This window comes from Parasteatoda tepidariorum, chromosome 6, assembly GCF_982258835.1.
Source record: "Parasteatoda tepidariorum strain Cologne lab strain chromosome 6, Ptep-v5.0, whole genome shotgun sequence".
NCBI lineage: Eukaryota > Metazoa > Arthropoda > Arachnida > Araneae > Theridiidae > Parasteatoda > Parasteatoda tepidariorum.
The window spans coordinates 55,039,724-55,060,558 of record NC_141760.1 but is presented as its reverse complement, the minus strand read 5'-3'; the positions used below and the strand labels follow the sequence as shown (position 1 = coordinate 55,060,558).

The 20,835-nt window shown below is 32.7% G+C and overlaps 1 protein-coding gene across 1 annotated transcript in view; it reads right to left on the bottom strand.

Annotated features, from left to right (window-relative positions):
- The window catches only part of LOC107437564 (uncharacterized), a 40,360-nt gene that overhangs the window by 9,954 nt on the left and 9,571 nt on the right, over positions 1-20,835 (bottom strand). The window contains exon 2 of the mRNA XM_016049623.4: positions 8,954-11,714. Within this exon, the coding sequence (XP_015905109.2) occupies positions 8,954-11,659 (2,706 nt within the window). The 5' untranslated portion in view covers positions 11,660-11,714. The remainder of the gene's footprint in view (positions 1-8,953; positions 11,715-20,835) is intronic.

The following is a 20,835-nucleotide window of genomic DNA, read 5'->3' as shown; positions in this document are numbered from 1 at the left end:
ATGTTAGTGAGTTGGAAAATATCCTTTTTAAAATACACTTAAACATCACTTTCTAAGCGTGCTATGTCTTTAAAATTATAAAACTTAAAATATAGTTTAAAATATTTTATTAAATCTAAAAAATTGAAGGAAAAAAAATGTTCAATAATGCTCTTCATGTCTGAAATCCGATGGGCTATCCCCGGGCAAGCTCGAATCTTGCTGGCGTGTCATGTGATAGTTATTTTAAACAATGATTTCATATAAAAAGACTCGTATGAGGCATTTTATATTACATATAGTACTAACCTTCTTTGGTGACTAATTAATCTACCATCATGAACTCATCGCTTCGCAGTCTCATATTGATCGCGCTACATTCAACAGCACTGTCTTAAATGCTTTGTTCTCTATTACTGATTAATCTTACACAATAGATTAAGAAAAAAGTATGCATTTTCATTGCGAATCGACAGAGGACGTTTAAATCGTGTTTAGACATCTATAAAACTCAAAAATTAGAAAAAAAAAATTCTTTATTTCTTCATATTTCAATAATTTACAACGTGAGAGTCAGAATTGAAATTTAGAATCAGTAACAACACACTAGACCAGAAAACTTAAAACTTTCAGTTAGTGGCCGGTAGACTCTAAAAACTTAGCTACTTTTTTCTCGAACGAAATGAGTCAGTGACCGATATCAATAGGTCCTTTTCATTTAAAAGCCACTTTTTGCAAACTTTTTTGCTCTTGTTGCTTGAATTAAATTATATATTAAAAAAAAAATTCACGTTAGAAATAATTTACGGTTATAAAAAGTTAATTCAACAATAAAAATAGTATAAATATGTGACAAAATTTAGTTGAGCATACTGAATTTAGTTAGGCATGTATATATTACTTACAACTGTGAAATATGCGAATTGTTTAAGAATTCTCCTTCCACATGAATTTTTCCATCACAAATTGATTATGTTTTTTTAGTCTTTCTAAATTGATGCACTTTTATCATTTAATGATTCTCAAAGAAAAAAAAAGAACCGTTTATTTATTTAATTATAGTCGCCACCTGTTTTTTTTTCACTCGCCACATGGCGAGTAGTTATTTTCAGGTCTACAACAGACCATTGCATTTCTTCATACATAAGTTCCATTGATATACACATTATAGACTTTAATTTTATCATTTCACTCGCGCATCTATTTGCGTTTAGATATACGTATGTAAATCTGCAGTGGGTCGCAGGACCAGGAAGAAAAAAAAATTTTTTTTTTCCTTTGTTCAACGGATAGTTCATTGAAAATGAAAGTTGGTAAATTTTTACTATAGTACACAAAATCAAAAATATGCATTTTGTCTTGGATTTCCATTCCTTTAAAATGTCATTTCATTTTTCCAACTATTTCTAACCCGTATAGCACAGACCTAATTTGTGCTTTAAAAAAAAAAAAAAAAAAAAAAAAAAGGGAGAGAGAAGCGTCCGTTAAAAGATTCTGCCGAAGTATTCGGAAACAATTACGTGTAGCGCGGCTTTACCTCTGTGGAAAACCTCGCTCTCGTTATGTGCGTTTTGAGTTCTTTCTTATTTCTTTTCCCTTTTTTTTTTAAAGATATTCTTTTTTATCTCTAGTCGTCATTTATTATTTATTTTATCGCTTCACTTTTATCTAGCGCTGCAAGACCGCCGCTTTTTGAAACGCCCAAGAACGAATTTGCCGTCATTTATGAGGGACCACCTACGAATAAAAATAGGCATTGTACCTCAGGAATTAAGAACCTATTTAATCTTATTTCAGGCCATGATAACGAAGCACTAGTTTGAAAGATTCATTCATTTATCCCATGCTTATTATTCAAAAATTTATATCTAATCTCGATTTATTTAGTTTCATATTTTAGTCTGGCAAGACTGAATATTCTGGAAACATTTAAAATTTTAAAAACTGCCAATATGATAATTGACTATAACGTCGGTTGAACTATCATAGTAAAATGAGGAAATGAGAAGAAAAAAAAAACGTAGAATGAAAGCCATATATAGGGTCGATATAAAAGATTGCGATTCTTAAATGCAATTGAAATAAAAATTTCTTAAGTTAGCACTTCGAAAGGGTTAAAAATGAAATTAAAACCCATCATATACCGTGAGTTGCACATAAATCATTTTTATTACGTTCTATACACATTTAAAAGTGAAATATAAATTATTGTTAAAGACAGAGCAGGCAAAATAGAACGAGACTGGAAAATATAGATATAAGATTTATGTTCCAATTCAGTTTTATTTTGTCCACACTGTACATGCAATGTACGTTGACTATCTATATTAGTACCGTACTTAAATTAATAGATATTTAATGATAATAATCAGGGCCCACGTTAAGCATTCGCCACCTCGCCAAATGTGATAAAGTCGTAAATTTAGCGAATAAAATTGAGTTTTGGCAAATGATTTTTTCCACTGGAAAGAAAAATATATATTTAATTCGATCCTCAAAATTACGTCAAAATGAATTCTTCTAAACAGTATTCAGTAGAGCGAATTCAGTATTCGACTACAGTAATTTTTGGTAGATGAGCCGTATAACCAATTAAAATTGGGTCCAAATAATATAAGCCTGAAATAAACTACCGTAAAATAGTTTTCTATGAAGAAAAAAAACGAATCATAAAAATTGTTAAGATTTGCATTAGGCGAAGACTTTCGCAAATAGGCGAATACTTTTTAAAATTTGGCTGATTTACTGGCTAATAATTTGAAATCCTTAGCTCAGGTCCTGATAATAGTTAGTGGTTCTTACAAGGACACGGAGTTGAACATTGGTAGTCGTAAACTCAGAATAGGGTCGGCTGTTCAACGACGGTTATAAAATAAAATAGTTAGTGGTTTACTATTAAATCATATAAAGCCCAGTTATAAGTACGTGAAGCTTGGCAAATTATATCTGTTAAAAAGACCATTTATTTATTTTATACTTTTCCACAAAAATATTTAACATAAAAAAAAATAGAAGCAAGACTAAATGTTAAGGAATTCCACGGATTTAGAAAACAAATAAAATACGACCTATAAATTACACTTTCCTACTCTACGACATTCTCCCTATGAAGGAAAACGGAAAAAAGATCCGATGCGTAGTTGCGAGAGGAGGTGTGTGAGGGGGAGTAGCGGGAAGTGAAGTGGCACGTCGTGTGGGTGACGAGGGCGAAGGAGAGAAGGGGGAGAGACCTCTCCAGACACCGATGCCTGCAGTCGCGAGTGGGGGGATGAAGAGGGGGGTGAACCGAACGAAAGATCGATCACTAGAACCGCGAGACTACCCTCCGTAAAGAGAACTACTGCCTTCGAGGCCTCACTACGGCGGCGGACCTACGTCGCCGAAGCCGCTGATGAATAGCGCTTTCCGCCGTCACAAACTATTCAGGTCTTTTCCTTCGTGCGGCCTTGGCGGAAAAATGATGTGAGTTCAGCGGTCCTATTTTGGCGATTTATCTCGTTACGGGGATCTGTTTTCTCGAAAAAAATTGAATTCAGTAAGTCTGCGTTGGAATGTTCCAAGATTTCTTCTCTCTTTATTTTTTAAGCCCAAATGAAATTACGCGTTTTCGAAGTGCAGAAAAAAGGAGTTAATAGTTCTGAAAATGTCCCATTTTTATATTATATTTAATAAAAGTAACTATAAAAGAAGATCCAAACTATTTAGGTTCGCCTTGATTAAATGATCCGTTATATTTGCTGTTTAAATATGCTACTTTTTTAAAAAAATGTTTTATAACAGAACGTTCTTTTTAAACGTATTGTGTTATTTAAACTTGTTGAAGTTATTAATTTTTATAAAAGAAACATAACATAAATTAAAACCATGGAACATTTGACATGAAGAAAACAATATCTGCTTTGTTAAAAGCAGAGACAATCGTTTTCCGTCAATTTATTTATTTTTAAACCAATTCATTTATTTATTTTTAATTAATTTATTTATTTTTATTATATTTTATACTTATAAAATATAATAATGTTTGTAGTTAAAGATATTTTCACTCTAATTACAATTTATAATTCATTTGCATTTACTTTTAATTAATTTTAATTTAAGAAACAGTAATTTCAGAAAAATGTTCCAGTTTATGAATGAAAGTTTTTGCAAACAACATATTTTATTCAAGAATTAAACACCCCCCCCCCCCGCTTAATTAGTCCCTAGATTTAAAACAACAGAACAATGCGTCATCAGAACATCTGGGAAATAATAAAGTACTCATTATATTGGAATAGGTATAATATAAACAGTTACTTTTTTTTTAAAAAAAAGTTATTAAAAAATCGCAGACGATGCGCCTTTACGAACAAGCCCAATTCGCCACATTCGTATATGTATTGCTCAAAAATCACGATTATCCATTGTTGGAACGAAGGCTCCTAAGTCGTTAATTATTGATAATCGTGACCAAATAAATGCACTGCATGGACGCATTTAAGGGAGGCAAGGCACTTCCGACACGTTTACCTTCCTAATGCCCATCCTAAGGATTTACGTTTAAGGATTTGCCTAAGAGCACAATAATCGCCGGATTCACGTCCGGAATTGGTACGTCGCACGGAAGATAACAAGCAATTAACACTCAGTTTAGGCGTCCAAACAACAGCTTGGAAATGCTACGGCTGATTTAATACTTAATGCGCAACGAATTCAGAGATATGGAAGTAGACTGGCAGCAGAATTTTAAAGCACTTCTATAAGATAATTAGAATTATATGTTTTTATTTTTAATAATAAAAAAATAATACCAAGTAAACGATGCCTACAACCACTGTATGATATCTAGCGACCTTGATAAGTTAATTTTATGAAACTCAATTACTTGTTTGTTTATTTTGTATTGCAATATCAATCCAAGGCGATAAGAAATGTCACGCAATCGTAAATTAATTTAAAATACAATTTTTAGAAAAGTTATAAGCATCTGAAATTTTCATTATATTTATTTTGACTTCACTGTTTAGAGTGAAAAAGATATGAATGCTTTAATGATAAATGAGAAGTGTTATCATTAAGGCATTAATGTTCTTAAGTGTGTCAAATATCATCAGTTACTATGTTTCTGTTCCTTTCTGTGCTAAGTTTATTGATTATAGCTAGTTCGATTTGAGATACATATCCACGTGTATGCGACTGATTTGTATGTCACCAGTTTCTATCAATAAGCAAAAATAAATAAATTTGTTATGAAATATAATTAATGAGTATATATGGCTAGTAGCTAGAAAAGGTTTAGGTACAGTGACATAAAATTCGGAGTTCCATTGTTGTACGAACTTTATTTTCGTATGTGAAAAATGCTTTTAGACCAGATGTGAACACGCTGTTACCCTTATCTTATGTGCATGTACTTTTTCCACGTTATGTAATGATTACAATTTTTTAGAATATATATTTTCTACTTAAAAAACATAAACAAAAACAGGTATTAGGAAGAAGAAAAAAAACATGGTCAAAAAAACATGGTCTATTTAAGGGTAAATCTGGTTTGCAGCCTATATGGCCATGCATCGGTGAAATAGTGTGCTACCGTTGTTATATCAGAAAAAGAGTATCTTTCGATGGCCTATCACTCGGCTGTTATCCAGTTATTTATTAGTATTTACATAAAAAATACTAAATAGTTTTAACAATAAGTTTTTTCAAAATTCTAGCATTAAACATTTAGTTTGAATAGTGAGAGAAAGACATTTTCTATAATGCTTACTTAAGTATTGAGTGAAATACGCCAACTATCAATCTAAGTTTACAGTGGTTCCTTTAGAATAAACAAGAGTGTATCTGATAAAAACAAGTTCATTTATTTTTTTTAATTATGCAATAATTATTTTTTTAATGAATGCATGGTACATTATTAATTTTTGGAGCATGTTTGTTTCTTAAAATATCTTTTTACGAGATTTTATAAATTGCGGTTCCTTTTGACATTATCTTAAGGGGCCGTTCAAAAAGTACGTACACAAAAATGGAGAAATTTTAAACCCCTCCCCCCCCCTTCGTACATTACCGTACATAAGGTCTTACACCCCCCCTTAGAGTACGTACATTTTATTAGTCTACCCCCCTTTTTCATAAAAATTAAAATAATTATGTTTTAAATAAAATTAAATATTTACTTAAGGAGTGTGTAGGATAAAGTCAAATTTAAATTTGGTGTATGTTTATAAAGTACGTACTTTGTATAATACCTCCCCCCCTCCCCATCGTATAAAACCGTACATAATAGCAAATCCCCTCCCCCCCCTTCGGGATGTACGTACTTTTTGAACGGCCCCTAAGTGCTGTCATGTGAGAGGGTAAAGAAAAAAAAAGAGAGAATTGGCGATAGACACATTCAGATTGAGATGCGCCGATAATTTTCTTTCACCAAAAACAAAAAAAGTAGATAATCAGCAATTTGCCGCATCCGGATTTTACACAGTCAAAACAATTTTCAACTTAGTTTTATAATTTTTTTTCTTTCAAATCACAATGGGTAAGCTTCACGCAAAGCGTTAACAAAAGGATAATGAAGCATATTCAAGGAAAAAAGTCTCAAGTTGTTTGAATAGAAGAAATTTTATTTTCATTTTCTAAAAAAAAAATAGATGATATTAATGACAAACTAATGCAGTGCCATATTTTAAGTCTGAGAATTCTTTCATAAAAAAGTGTAAGACAATAAATAAAGAGTTCTCGAAAATATTTTTACAAGAATGAATTCATAACTGGCTGATATGAAAATTTTAAGGTTGTGAATTTTATACTAAAAGAGCAAGCAAAGAGCTCCAAAAATATTTATGATATAAAATCATAACCGGTATTCTTTCACAGCAATTAAAACTAAAAGATTCTTAATGTCATAAAAACCTTATAAATGGATACTTCGCAAAAAGACATGCTACATGAAAAATAATTTTTTTAATGTGCTATTTATCTAAGAAAAGACTAAACATGTTTTCACTGGATCGTAAGGCATTTTATTTCTAATAATTCCCTTAATCATTTTTTAAGCACCCAATCGCTTTACTTAATCAACAACTGTTATTTATAAAGCAGATTGTTAGGCAACGTATGCACATTAGCTAACGATCTTTTCAGAAGTTAAGCTTGTTTCATTGTCCTATTCGACAAAATCCAATTAACAAAAAAATTCCAAAACGACATTTTATCTAATCGATCAAACATAAACCAACTTTTAAGATGTCTCACCGCCTGAACAAATACGCCTAATCAATGCTATGAAGTAAAAATCCTGAAATGAATGGGAAGACGTGCTACACACCTGTCTCGTCACCGTCGGGAATTCGAAAACAGCCGTTGCCTCTCTCTTTATCTGCTGTCAGAAAATCGAAAAGGCAGACACGCCCGTCGCAGGCTGCCCCCAAGTAAAATTATTACATTTTTATTTTATTCTTCTATCCCCCTCCGCGTGGAAGGGGGGGGGGAGGTTGTAAGTAGGTGATAGCTCTGGAAGAGAGAAAATATAAATCAGATTAGGGCTTGCATCCTTTAAATCCTCTCTGATCACGGCAAAGAAAGAATTTCTAGATTAACACTATTTCGTTTTCCGAGTGCTTCGTTTTCCTGTTCGCTGACTTCCAGATGCATTTTTCATTGGTGGCGCACATAAACCTCCCAATTAATCTGATTTTGACATCAAGCGGTGAATTTCCATAATCGCAACTGATTTTTCCGACTATTCGAAGCGATGATTTCAAAAGGCACACTTACGCGGCGGCGAGATTGGATTTTACGAATATCAAAGATAAGGAAAATAAAACTTTCATCATTCAGACTGAAATTCAACTAAAATGATTTATAACTGGAAAAGTATGGAATTAATATCAATGCATCAGATTGATATATAGCTTTAAAGAGCTATCTACCATGTTCATGAATTAAAGAAAGTTCATTTTGTGATTCGTAAAAATTTTATTAATTTTGGCATAAGGTTTGCAGCACTTAGTTATTATTTTATACTTTAAAGCCTTGAGAATTTATATCACATACAGTTTAAATCTATGACATTAAAATTGAGAAAGTTTTTAATCGATACACTTTTATATCTTCGTATTCTAAATAAGAAGCATTAAAAAATTAGGAGATTGGGGTAAAAGACTCATAGAGCATCCAAAAATAATTATTTGATTCTGAAAACTTAGAACATACAACAAAGTATACATCCTTTTGAGTTTCAGCATTATTCAATACTTTGTTTTAGTTAATGATCTCAAATAATGATAAATATTTTTGAAAATTACAGAATTTCCTAATATTTGATATAGTTATCAATAATAGAACTACATAATTTATTATCTCTCACAATAATTTGATATTAAGGATTTGATTAATTATTCATTAAATGATTTTCATCATTACACACGATGATTTCTTCTTTATATGTGTACACGTAAATTAATTTATTCTTATTGTATTGCAATATTATGACAAATTTCAAGTAGCATATCTCTTGGGAAAAAATAATGGATTATGCAGACTGGCATGTAAAACTGAAAAGAAATGATACAGTATTTCTAGATTCTCTTGACTGATATTCGAATTAATGAATGTGGAAATATTATGCGATTAACATGCATGAGTATGACTAAAACAATTTTCAGTATTGATTTTCGATTAGTTAACCCTTCTTAAGAAAATGAATATGCAGGAAAAGAGGTAAAACATATAAAAAAAATACAGATAGTTGTTAACCCGAGTCTTCGTAATGTTGTTTAAATTTATAATTCAAAAGTTAGGCCTCTTTATAAAAATAAAGAAATAAACAGAAGAAGGTATTAATGTTTGCTGCTAGAAAACCACTGGACACAAAACAATGATATTTGGTTATGCAGGGATATAAAAAAGATAATGTAAATTTTTTATTAAAATTTTAACAATTTACGTAAAGGAGTGCAAATTAAAATTAAGGAGTAAAAAAAAAGCCTCTTACCTGAAAGGAATATCTGGGCACAGGCATATTGAATTCAGGCGACAAAATTCGTTTTTTACTAGCTCCATTTTCTTCATTGTTCAGCACAGGACTTGGCCTCTTTTTGTGTTTAGAAGAGGAACAATTTAAGGACTCCGTTTTAACTTCAGATTTAAAATTTGTGATCACAGTTGTTGGACAAGGTATAGTGGTATGTCCTTCTCCAGTCGTTTTAGGCAAATTGTCCAAGCCATTGTTCGTTAAATTCATTTGACGATTCAGGTGTGGATAACGATAATCAATACCAAACAGGGGTAAGTTTGTGGAAGAAGTAATCACATTACCAATAGGTTCTTGAAGTGTAGCAGGTGGTAAAGATGTTAAGGGTTCAGTTCCAGGGGCGGATCTAATGAGCAGAGATTGAAGAACATTTGCAGTATCAGCATACTCAGTCTCCCGTTTGACATTCACGTGAGAGTTAAGTTGCTTAATTTTATTTGGTCTTTGTATGTTGGCAACAGAAGCGGAGGAGGTGGTTGTAACTGAACTTGTAGTAACGGGTTGAGGATGAGGTGCGATAGTTACATTGGGATTGGCGTGAGGTATCCAATCGTTGTGATTTTGCAAATTCATTTGATGCTGAGCGGGACGATAATGACTAGAAAACTGAGTGGCATTTGGTGAAACATGTGACGTTGGTAAATGAGGAATTGGCTTGGAAGGTATTGGCTTTGGAAAAGCAATGGGAACTTCGCCATTGACAAAGCCTATAGGAACACCATTATATTTTGAAGATGGCTGGGGTTTCTTGGGTGATTTAACGGAAGTTTTGTTAATCGAAGATTCGATGGGTTTGTTTTCAGATTGATGCTTATAGGAAGGCATTGTCATGGGTATATTAGGATAAAGGGAGGACGGTACTCTCATTGATGCTGGAATCTCTTGTGATATGTAAGGTGATTTGATTATACTTGATGTTGATAAATCAGTTCCATTCGAAACTGCTATCAGAGGTGGTGGGCCTTGAGGACTACTAACTGAAGAAGGAATGTCAGGAGATTGATCTGTCGTTGCACTTAGGTCAGAAGGTCTCACAGCTTCAAGAAGTGGTGGCATTTTTGTCACCGGAATCGATCCACCTTCGCATCGAGTGGGGACAATTGGTGTAATCGATGTGACTGTGGTAAGCGAGTCATTTCCATTCACAGCTGGATTGCATGTAGTAAATTTGGGAACTGCTGAAAAAGATGTTTTATGCACGTTAAAGTTGAGTTCAGCCGGATCTCTTTGATAATACCGGCTGGTATAATCTTCATTTAGAAACATAGAAATTTTCTCATTACTTTTCTTTGAATTCTCGGTTTTAATAGGTTGTGAGTTTATTTTCGGAGCATCGCATTTTGATACTGGATAAGAATTAGAATTGTTATTTTGATTATCTTTCAGAATATCTTTTATACTACCAGACGATCTATGCTCTTTGGAAGAATGTAAAGATGTATCTCTGTTTTCTTTCTTTTTTGGAACAGAAAAAGCAGTTTTACCTCCATTCGATACAGATGGTAGTCCGGCATTCCAAATGGATGGAGCACGTAGAGCTGAATTATGTTTATCTCGAGATGAGCTAACTGTTGTGGGTTCAGTAGATGTTTGAGTTGTACAAAGGCTGGAAACGGACAATCTTAACTCACTGCAAGTAGAAACGGCGGTGGTTGTAGCGGCAGTCGTTGTTGCGGTAGGTCGATGAAGAAAGTTAAGTCCAGTTTGTGGGAAATCACAAACTTTGCCTGTTGCTGCAGATGTCGGGTCTTTGGTTGCGCAACCCATTGGACTCCTGGCACAAAGAGCAGATTGAGATGGACAACAAGCACATGGAACTGGCGTTTGCCCCAAACCACTTAATGCACCAGAAGCACAACATGCATTGCTGCACTTTCCTGTAGCTTGATGCTGCTGTAAGTGTTGTTCCCTGAGCCGCTGTAATTGCTCTGCATACCTAGCGGCTTCTAATTGCGATGCTCCTGCAACACCGTTTAAAAAACTTTTTTCTGCTGCTGTTGTACTGACTGGATGGCGAAGCGAGGTGAATGCGCCTTTGTCTTCCGTAAATAAAGAAAACGCAGGAAGCACCATAGGTGTTGGTAGAGCTGGTGTGTATAGTCCTCTTGTCGCAGCGAGAGCAGCAGCAGCTTCTCTCTGAGTAAGCCCATTTCTTAAATGTAATGGAAGTGCCGCTGGATCCATATAGGCGGCCGCAGCAGCTGCCACGGCGGCTTGCTGTTGAGCTACAGCGGAATTACGAGCAGCGTAAAAAGCCTGCTGTTGTTGTTCCAGACGCTCACGCTGTTGAAGAAAACTGCTCATCAGCTGATGCCCAGCTAGCGACGTAGGAACAGCAACTCCTGTTGTTCTGTCAAAACAAAATGGTGGTGCAAGACCTGGTATAACAGCACCCGCTTCCGCACCATAACCTAAACGATAAAGCGAAGGGTCTAATAGTTGCCTACCCATCGCAGATAAGGAATGGGAAGCAGCAAGGCTTGCGAGTTTCCTGTGTTCCAACATTAGTAAATCGTCAGCATCAGCTCCTCCAGCGGTTGCTTCAGATGACGGTCGAATGGTTTTGACAGATAGGTCAAGAGGGTTTTCTCGACCCACAGGTACTTCCAATGAATTGGCCCGAGGATCAAAAGGCCTTACTGGGGTAAATAAAGGTGGGTAGTACATCTCAGTGTGAAGGGGAGGGTATCTTCATTCACGCATTTCGTCATTGAAGCGGTATCTGAAAAAGAAAAAACAAAAACAATTTAATATAATTACAATACATCGATATATATTTGAAGACAATTTTTAATCAATAATAAAGGAATTTCCTAGTCAAGTATCAAAAAAACTCGCTTTGTGAATAACTTATGAAGAAAAATTAATCCGTATATGAATAGATCGGAGATTATAACCGCGGAGAGTTGCCTTAATTAAATGAACGACAATTGAACTCTAATGTAAGATTTGTCCGCTTCTATGAACTTGTACAGGCTTTTTAGCGAGATAGTGAAAAGCAGCAAATCATAAAAATTTATAAACAAAAAAATGGTGACAAATTTCTAATTATCTGTATTAACTTTCATCCATCAGTTCAACTTAACACAGTCATAAATGGAAATATTGATCTTCGTTCATCATTCATGCCTAAAATATTTCTTAAGGTATAAATATTTTGCTTCCTTTCACTGCGAAATTATTTACTTACTTTAGAAAAATGAGGAAAGTTTGTCAAAATTTTTTCGTTCTTTCAAGAAATTCTGAAACACGCAAAAAAGGACTCAAAATTGCATTATATAAATATGTCCACGTCCTTGCAGAACGGCTATTCCACGTTGTGTTATAAACTTACATAAATTTAATGACTTTAAGTTTATTATGTAAGCTGTTCATTTTTTTTATTTATTTTTTTTTTTTTTATTTTTTATTTTTTTTTTGCAAATTACGGTTTTTGTTTCAAAATGTTAATTTACAGAATAAAATTAATTGTCCTTTAAAAAAATGGTTATAATTTTGGCCAGTGAAAGTTACCTATTTTTGAAAATGTCGACAGAACATTTGTAATTATTAGGTCTAATTCTCATGAGCTCATCATTATTTATGTGGACTCTATAAATAATATTTGTCAACACGGTAGACAAAGCTGAGAACAGTTTACGAACCACCTCAGACATTGCAAGGATCCAAAGTCCATTAAAAAGAGCATTCTCTATTCATCCAGCTATTTAGGTAAACCTTAAATAAACGCTACAATAGTGAATGAAAATCAATTAAACATTTTAAGAAAACTATAGACTAATTTTCCGAATTATTTCGTTCCAATAAAAATGTTAAACTACTGTGCCGGTCATCTTAGGAACATTTCGTTTCAAAGAATTTTGTCAAAATAAAAAGACAAACTTGGATACAAATCTCACCGCAACCTAGTTTTTAGTGTTGAAATCATTGAACTTAACTACATACAGTAAAATAGAAACCACAAAAGTAAAATTAAAAAGCACAACCGGACCTTAGAAATCACAAAGCTAAGATGCCTATTTAAATTCCTAAAGGTCCATTTCAGCAAAAAAGATCATGTACGGAATAAGACGATTTTTATGTATGCTTTATGACATTTTAACTGCTTAGTTACTTTTCTTTGCATTTGTTACTGGAAATATCTACTTCTAGAAAATAATATCTATTTTTGAAAAAACAGTATTTTTTATTTATTTATTTTACATTTTTACTGCAACAGTATAATAATGTAAAATAGGAAAGTCTACTCCACAAGTCCAAAAGAAGAAAAAAAAACCAGTTAATGGGCAATTAGCGATCTACAAGTGTACCTTACACTGCCTTTCCTAGATGATGATGTGAGGGGGGTTGGATGAAAGAAGACATACCCTGCACAAGGTGGAAAATGGAAGGCTGCAGAGCTTTATTATCTCACACCACACGTCCTTCGATTTCTCCCCACTGCCTAGAAATAGATTCGTTTCATCACATATCCGCGAGGAAGAAAGAAAAAAGGTGGAGAGAAGAAAAATAAAGAAGAAAAGAACAAATGAAGCTTCGGACGAAGTTGTCGGCTTCCTTTCCCTTTCTTTTTTGCATAATTTATAACCAGTCTGCGAAATAAAAATAAGAGACAACGCCTGGTTTATCCAAGTCTCTGATGAGAGAAGTGTTTTCTACATTTTTACGCGACGAGTTTTTTTTCTTCCCCGCCTTCGCTTCCCTTTTGGCGATTTATTTTATTTATTTATCGCTATCTGGGCTTCGGCCCATCATGACAATCCAATTCCTTCACCTGACGGCCTCACGCATGGTCGGTGGAGTGGGTTCCTTCATAGCTTTGGTTTCACAATTGCATTTCTTTCTTTGTATTTTTTTTTTTCCTTTTTGTTTTTTTCTGATTTACCAGAAAGCATTATGAAAGAGGTAAGTATTACCTAAAAAGTTCTAGTTTTTCTTAACTTTTTTTTTTCTTAAAAAAGCAATGTAGGAAATTAGTATGCCGTACTTTTTGATTCGTACATTCTATAAGTTAAATATTAAAAGAAAAAAAAAATAAACATCGATATTCAGGGGTCTGTCTAGGTTTTTCCGAGAGGTACCTATTTTGTGAAAATTTAGATATAATTTGTGAAATTAAAAATTATATCAAAAAATTAACACAAAAATATGGATTTATCGTTTCCTACGGGATACAAAAATAAAATTTTAAGAAACAGTATTTTGTACTACCGTTATTCCTAAAGTTGAATTTGTGAAGGTACCGCTAAACGGTTAGTAAATTTGTCTTGGACAGACCCCAGATACTGTAATATGAATTAAGTTGGTAAATCTAATAAAGAAAATAGAAATTTATAGTTCAACTATCCAATTAATAAATGAAGTTGAGCCTCATTATAAGAATTTGCAGAATGATAAAAATTGTCTTTTCCCACGGCTTTCATTCATAAGTGATTATAATTTCCTGAATGTGTGCAAAATGAAAGAAATAATTAAATAAAACCATAACACCTCAATAATTTTTAACCTAATAATTGGATTTTCACGTTTTATCTATCCATCTATACACATACATATACCCTAGCGACAATTTTACATTAGCCCCAGTGGGACTCATGACCTATATGAACATGCACCGAATGATTAATATTGGGATATCTAGATTTTTTGGTCCCATATTGGCCGAATAATAAATATAAAATATCACATGAATCTGACAATTTTATTTATGGCCGATACTGGTTGAAAAGCGGCTGTAAAATATCAGGTGAATATTGGTACAATAAGGGCCCAAGTCATTTTGCTGCTAAGGTATATATTATGTTAAATTTCCTCGTTTAAACAGCATTTTTCGTTGTAATTCACAGCTTAATTGTGCTAGGCTTAGATGCTAAAATAATTTTTCTTTGCTAAAACAATTTTATCGCTTACTAAAGTGGAACTTCTGAATTTGATAATTGAAAGTAACAATATAAAACGTGGTAATTCATCCTTATTCAAAAAATGTATTTAGCATATAAGAAACAAATTGTTCTGCGTACAAAGTTTTTAAACCATAAGCAGAAAAATTTTTTAAAAAATTCTTGGAATAAATGTTAGAAATCAAATTTACAGATTTTGTTGGAAAGGAGTATTAAAGTTTGGCGGGAAAATTGAGTACATAACCACACCAGAGTAGGAAACAATCTACTTCAGCTAGCGCAGCAAATGAGCATTTCACGTGGAAGAGAGATTCGGTGATAGGGAAAGGGTATCCAACGCAACAAATGCGTTTCGGAATCTGCGCCTAGTCTGATGACTGGTTTCAGAGGAAAGAAGGAAAAAAATATATATATTATAGGAGCCATGTCACCCCATTTGGCGCTGTTCCAAAGCGATAAAGGAAGGGAATATCCAATTGCGCACACAGCTACAGTGCAAGAAAATTCGAATCTACCGCCCTTCCGTGACTTTCAGTTAAAATGATTTTTATCAACGGCATGTGTGAAGAGATTCTGTATTTGAAGAAAAATTTCTTGTAAAATATTTTTATTATTAGATATAATTTCCTTTTTTTACTATATAGTCCGCATTATAGCTTATTAAAAAAAAAATTTTTTTTTTAAATTTTTGCATACGACAGCTTATGTTTGTATTTTTTTCCTTCACAATCAATCATTTACGAGGTTTTTTTTTGTCAATTGAAATACATAATATGTATTAATACATAAATTCCGTGACTTTCAGTTGAATGATGTTTATAAACATAGAAAATTTTTCGCCTGGAAAGATACTGTTTCTGAAGATAAATAAATTATTAATGACGTTTACAATTAAAGATGATGACAAAAAATAGGTAATTAATAAAATAATAATTAATCACGTTATAATTAAATGTCTAAATATAAACTAAATTTTTGAATTCTAGCATACGAAAAGTTTATAAAATAAATCTTGTACGCGCCTTCTAAGCTTACGTTTGTATTTTTTTTTCAACGATCAATCATTTATGAGTTTTTTTTGCCAGTCAAAATGTATAAAAACATAAGTGTTTTATGTATGTATTAATACATAAATAAATAATAATTCAAAGATTTTAAAAACTAGTAACTAGATTGGGAGCGAATATGTTGCCCTTGATTCAAATATAGCGCTCTTAGTTTCCTATTTCCAAATACTTAACAATATTAAATCATATTTAATCATTTATCTTTTATTCAATTTGCTAACAGCTAATAAACATAAGATAAACCTACTGAAAATTATTACACTATTATAATTAACTAACCACGATGAACGCACAATTTTTAGGGATATTTGCGGCTGAAATTTGCATTTCTTTCAATAAAGTTGCCATTAAAATAAGAAAACATGTCACTTAACGTTCTACTTAAATTTTAGTTTTCCAAATTCGCAAAAATTATAGGACAATTATTCGACTTTCAAATACCTTAAGTAGCTACTTTTACGAACATTTTCCAGTCAAAATACAACACAAATTTAGTATATAGTTTAAATAATACACAATTCATACATTATATTGGATGAAACTGATCTAAACTAGTTTGGTTAGACTAATACTGAATAAAATTGATATAAAATATTTGTTAAGAAAAAATTTAAAAAAAATTTTGTTAGAAATTACATTACATACACAATTTTTATTTAAAAATTTAAAAAATTTTTTGTTAGAAATTACATTACATACACATCCCACATGTGAGAGACAGACAGCACGGCATGTGACATCACATAGTAATAATTTTATTGCGTATTGAATATCTAACGGCAATTGGGCATTGCGAATATTTTTGAAAATAAATTTTTTTTAAATATTTTAAAGAAGAAAAAAAATGCAAGACTTTTTTTTTTGCTAGAAATTATACTGTATACATATGTCCTTTACTGATATGTAAAATAGTCTCTCAATGTAAAGTTTCCTTTCACATCTCATTTCTTTTTAAAAATGTCTTAACAATATCTTCTTGTAGCGAGGCAACACACATTATCCACAGAACATTCTGATCATCCGAAACGCGATGCATAATGTATGCAAATGGTCTTCTAAAGTCACCCTTCACCGAAATAACCTGCACACGATGAGGAACCAGATTTCAGACGACCCAGCAAGCAAATTCGAACGATTACACACACACACAGTCGTCCGTTCTTCTCTCTTGAACAAAGCCGACCTTTCAATGGCTCATACCACCCCACACCCGCATAAGCCCAGCTTGCACAAGCCCCCGCAAAGAGCCGGCGGCTAATTATATGCGGGTCACATTCACCCTCTAGGATGTTATATAGCCTCATTGATATGCACGCATCGGTCCCTGGACCGGACGAAATTCCCTAAATGCTTACCCTGCTTCCACCGCCCACATGGCCACCCCCTCTCTAATTTGGAGTTCGAGATATCACGACAGCTGCGACTCGATGAGGGGGGGGGGAGGTATAGAGGCGAGAAGAAAGTTCTTTTCTGAATCTAATGCAAGCCTAGCTGTTTCGGAAAATATTCTACTCATTAAGAATAGAAGTTTCTGTTTCGAAAGGAGGGGGTATTACATTTTTAACGATACTAAAAGTGTTCGATGCTTGTTAAGCAGTTGTAGAAAGGTGAATGGCAATCGGCATCAAAATACTTATTTTTCACAGAAGAAAAAAAAAATTAAACGTCTGGATTTCATACTTTTTTTCCCCTTAACTAGTACTACAGAATTTTAGTTTTATGAAAAAAAAATTATGAAGTATACATGTCTTTATTTACATTAAAACATAAACGTTTTTCTGTTTTGTTTAAGATAATTTTACTTCGTTACAAATATATATTTCAGGCATGAAATAATAATTTTGTTCTACTTAGATAAATTACAATTTATTTATCATCATTAACTCAACGTTTTTTTAAATTTATTTTAAAGTGTTCAATTTAAAGTTAATGATAAGATTCCACTCATCGATATTTGACATGGAATACAAATTTAAATAAGTACTGAATGTTTTAAAACATTAATACAAAATATAAAGTTTTTTCGAGAAAAATAAAAATACACAAAGGAAATGACAAAATACCAATACTATTTCTTTTTTATAATATTACTATTAAACTAACATGATTGTTTTATCGTTTCTATTCTGTTTTTTCGTCCATTATTTATTTATTTATTCCAGTGTTTCCCAAAGTTTGGTACGAGTACCCCCAGGGGTACGGGTACAGTTTAGCGGGGGTACGCGTTTTTATGCAAAATAACTTGCAACAACCGAAAATCTGAATTTTTTTTTAAAAAAAAACAAAGCTAGCCATGAAAATTTACTATTATGTATTTTTCTATTGGCTATTTTTTGCAGAGCAGTTAATAATTAGTAGCGTAAACAGTCAGTTGTGATCTTTAACTTTAGTGAAATTTTTTTACAGTAAAAAATGCATTCATTTTTTTATTAGTGGTACACAGCGTTACAAAAAATTTAGAAAGGGTACACAAAAGTCATAAGTTTGGGAAACTCTGATTTATTCCATTATTTATTTATATATTTTTTACCAAATAACAAAATTAAATAGAAACTTGATAAATGCGAGAAAAAAAGAATATAGAGAAAAGTTTATATTTCCAAAAACAACTTTTGTATTTTTGTAATTTTTTATTTATTTATTATTATTTTTTTGGAGATTGGCTAAATAAGCAAAAGAAATATAAATAAATAAAAGTTAAATAATATAGTCGCAGAAATATAGACAGCGCTCTTGAAGAAGAAATTCCAATGCTGGCGAAATTTTTAATTTCATATAACTTCAATTAAGAAGTAGACTATTTCAAACAAGTCAAATAAATTGCAAGAGAGTAGAGGACAGCCATACAGTGTGTGCTCAGTGACTAAATCACGCTCCTCGTTTTCTCTGGTTAATAACTGGTTTTACGTCAATAATGGAATTCTGCTCCAGTGCCAGAGCACCTTCAATTTGTGGACGGAAAACTCACCTGTGTTTGTCATCACAGGTGTGCATCATTTTTTTTCTCTCTCTCCCTCTCACACAAAGAAAGGTAACCTCAGCTTTGCCATGATAGGGGTGTTAACTCGTTGGGCGTTTTCAAGATCTTTTTTTGTGTATTATTATTACGAATGTTATTCTTTTTTTCTGTGGATACAAAGAATTTTTTTCCATGAAAAATGAAAATGGTTGAACCGCTTGCTCATTATTTAAAGAACTCAATGAAAGAGTAGTCATAGTGAGAATATAGCTCGTATTTTATTATAGTTAAATTTTTTCCCTATATATTGTCTTACGAAAAGAAAAATAGCAAAAGAATTACTCGCCGATTGATGTAATAGTAGTCGATCCTTTTTAACCGTCAATGAACAAACTGAAAATAATTTGAATTCTCTCTAGATAAGAATTAATTCTTTATCTTCTTATTAAACGTTTCTAGTTAAAATTTCTTTTTATTGAATTCCGAGAATGGTATACGCTATTTTTAATGATATCGATGCTAATGGATTTTCTTTAATATTTTAAACCATTTTGCATTTATCTGAATTAGTTATCAGAATAATATTAGTACGATGCACTTTTATGACTGTTTCTTTTCAGAAAATACTAGAGTATTTCATTTTATCATCATATTCAATGAAATTGGACAAAAGTTTTGCAAACAAGGTTTTTTTTACTTTTAAAAAATAATAATGATAAAATAATATTTTGTTTTTATAATCCAAAACTGTTCCGTTATTATCTTAACTATCGTATATTTCTCTAAGTTAGTATTATATGTATATTGGAAAACTCGAGCATGAAATAATACGAAAACTGGTTATAAAATTTCAGAAATCATAGCTGGTCATTGAAAATAAAAATTATATTACGAAATTAACCCACCATATAATAAGTACCAACAGTAAAGAATGTTATCTAATTAATTTAGCATTATATCTTAGCCTTCTTCGAGTCATGTTTGTAATTGAGTTGTTTAAATGATCAACAAAACAAAATTATTTTTTGATTAAAAGATGACAAGCCCAGAAACATAAAAACATTTGTATGGAAATTCAAATGTTTCTGTCATTAACCGCTCTTTACTTTCGGTCAAACTTAAAAATACATGAACACGAAATGATAGTTCTAATAAGAAAGAAAACAATAAAAAAGAGAAAATTTCGAAAAACGTTCTGAAAGCGGATGAGAAAAAAAACTAACAATACCCAGCAGCAAATTATCACTTCAATTAGAAGGCGACTATCACCAAAGTGCAATCGCGTTCTCCGTAAAGAAAATCACTAACAAATAAAAGAAAGAAAAAAAAAAGGGGGGAAGCCATTCTTTCTCATTTGGAACGATTCACCAACAGACACGAGCAGGCAGAATTCAAAAGCGTATATCCATCGCATCGGCAGTTATTTCCACACGCAAAAATTCTCCCACACTCTACCTCCCCGACCGCAGAATCGACTATCGGCATATTTCGTGACACGCCAAGGGGAAACATCCTGTGCGCCTTCACGCCTACGGTTCGGCCGTCCGCCTTTTTTCCTACTTTTCATTGCTTTGTTTATTTATGGTTCACAATCCTCCCCCCCTCCCTCTCCTTCCCTCCTCTCGCGAGAGAGAGAGAAAACACGTACAGTTCAGATCTCTCGTCTGCACGACAACGGCGCAATATCGAATGAAGCACGAAACAAGACGATATGTCTCGGTTTTGCAATGCTTGCACAGAAAGAGTTGGGAAAACCTTAGCCTTTTTTTTTTTCTCTTCCACGCCATTTAAACAGCTGCTGTTACTTTTGATATGGATTTCGGGCGAAGAAGAATTTATCAAATACGTACTTCCAAAGAATTTGATAATTGACACGGTTATTTATCACCTTCCACGCATTGCGTGACGGCTTTTAAC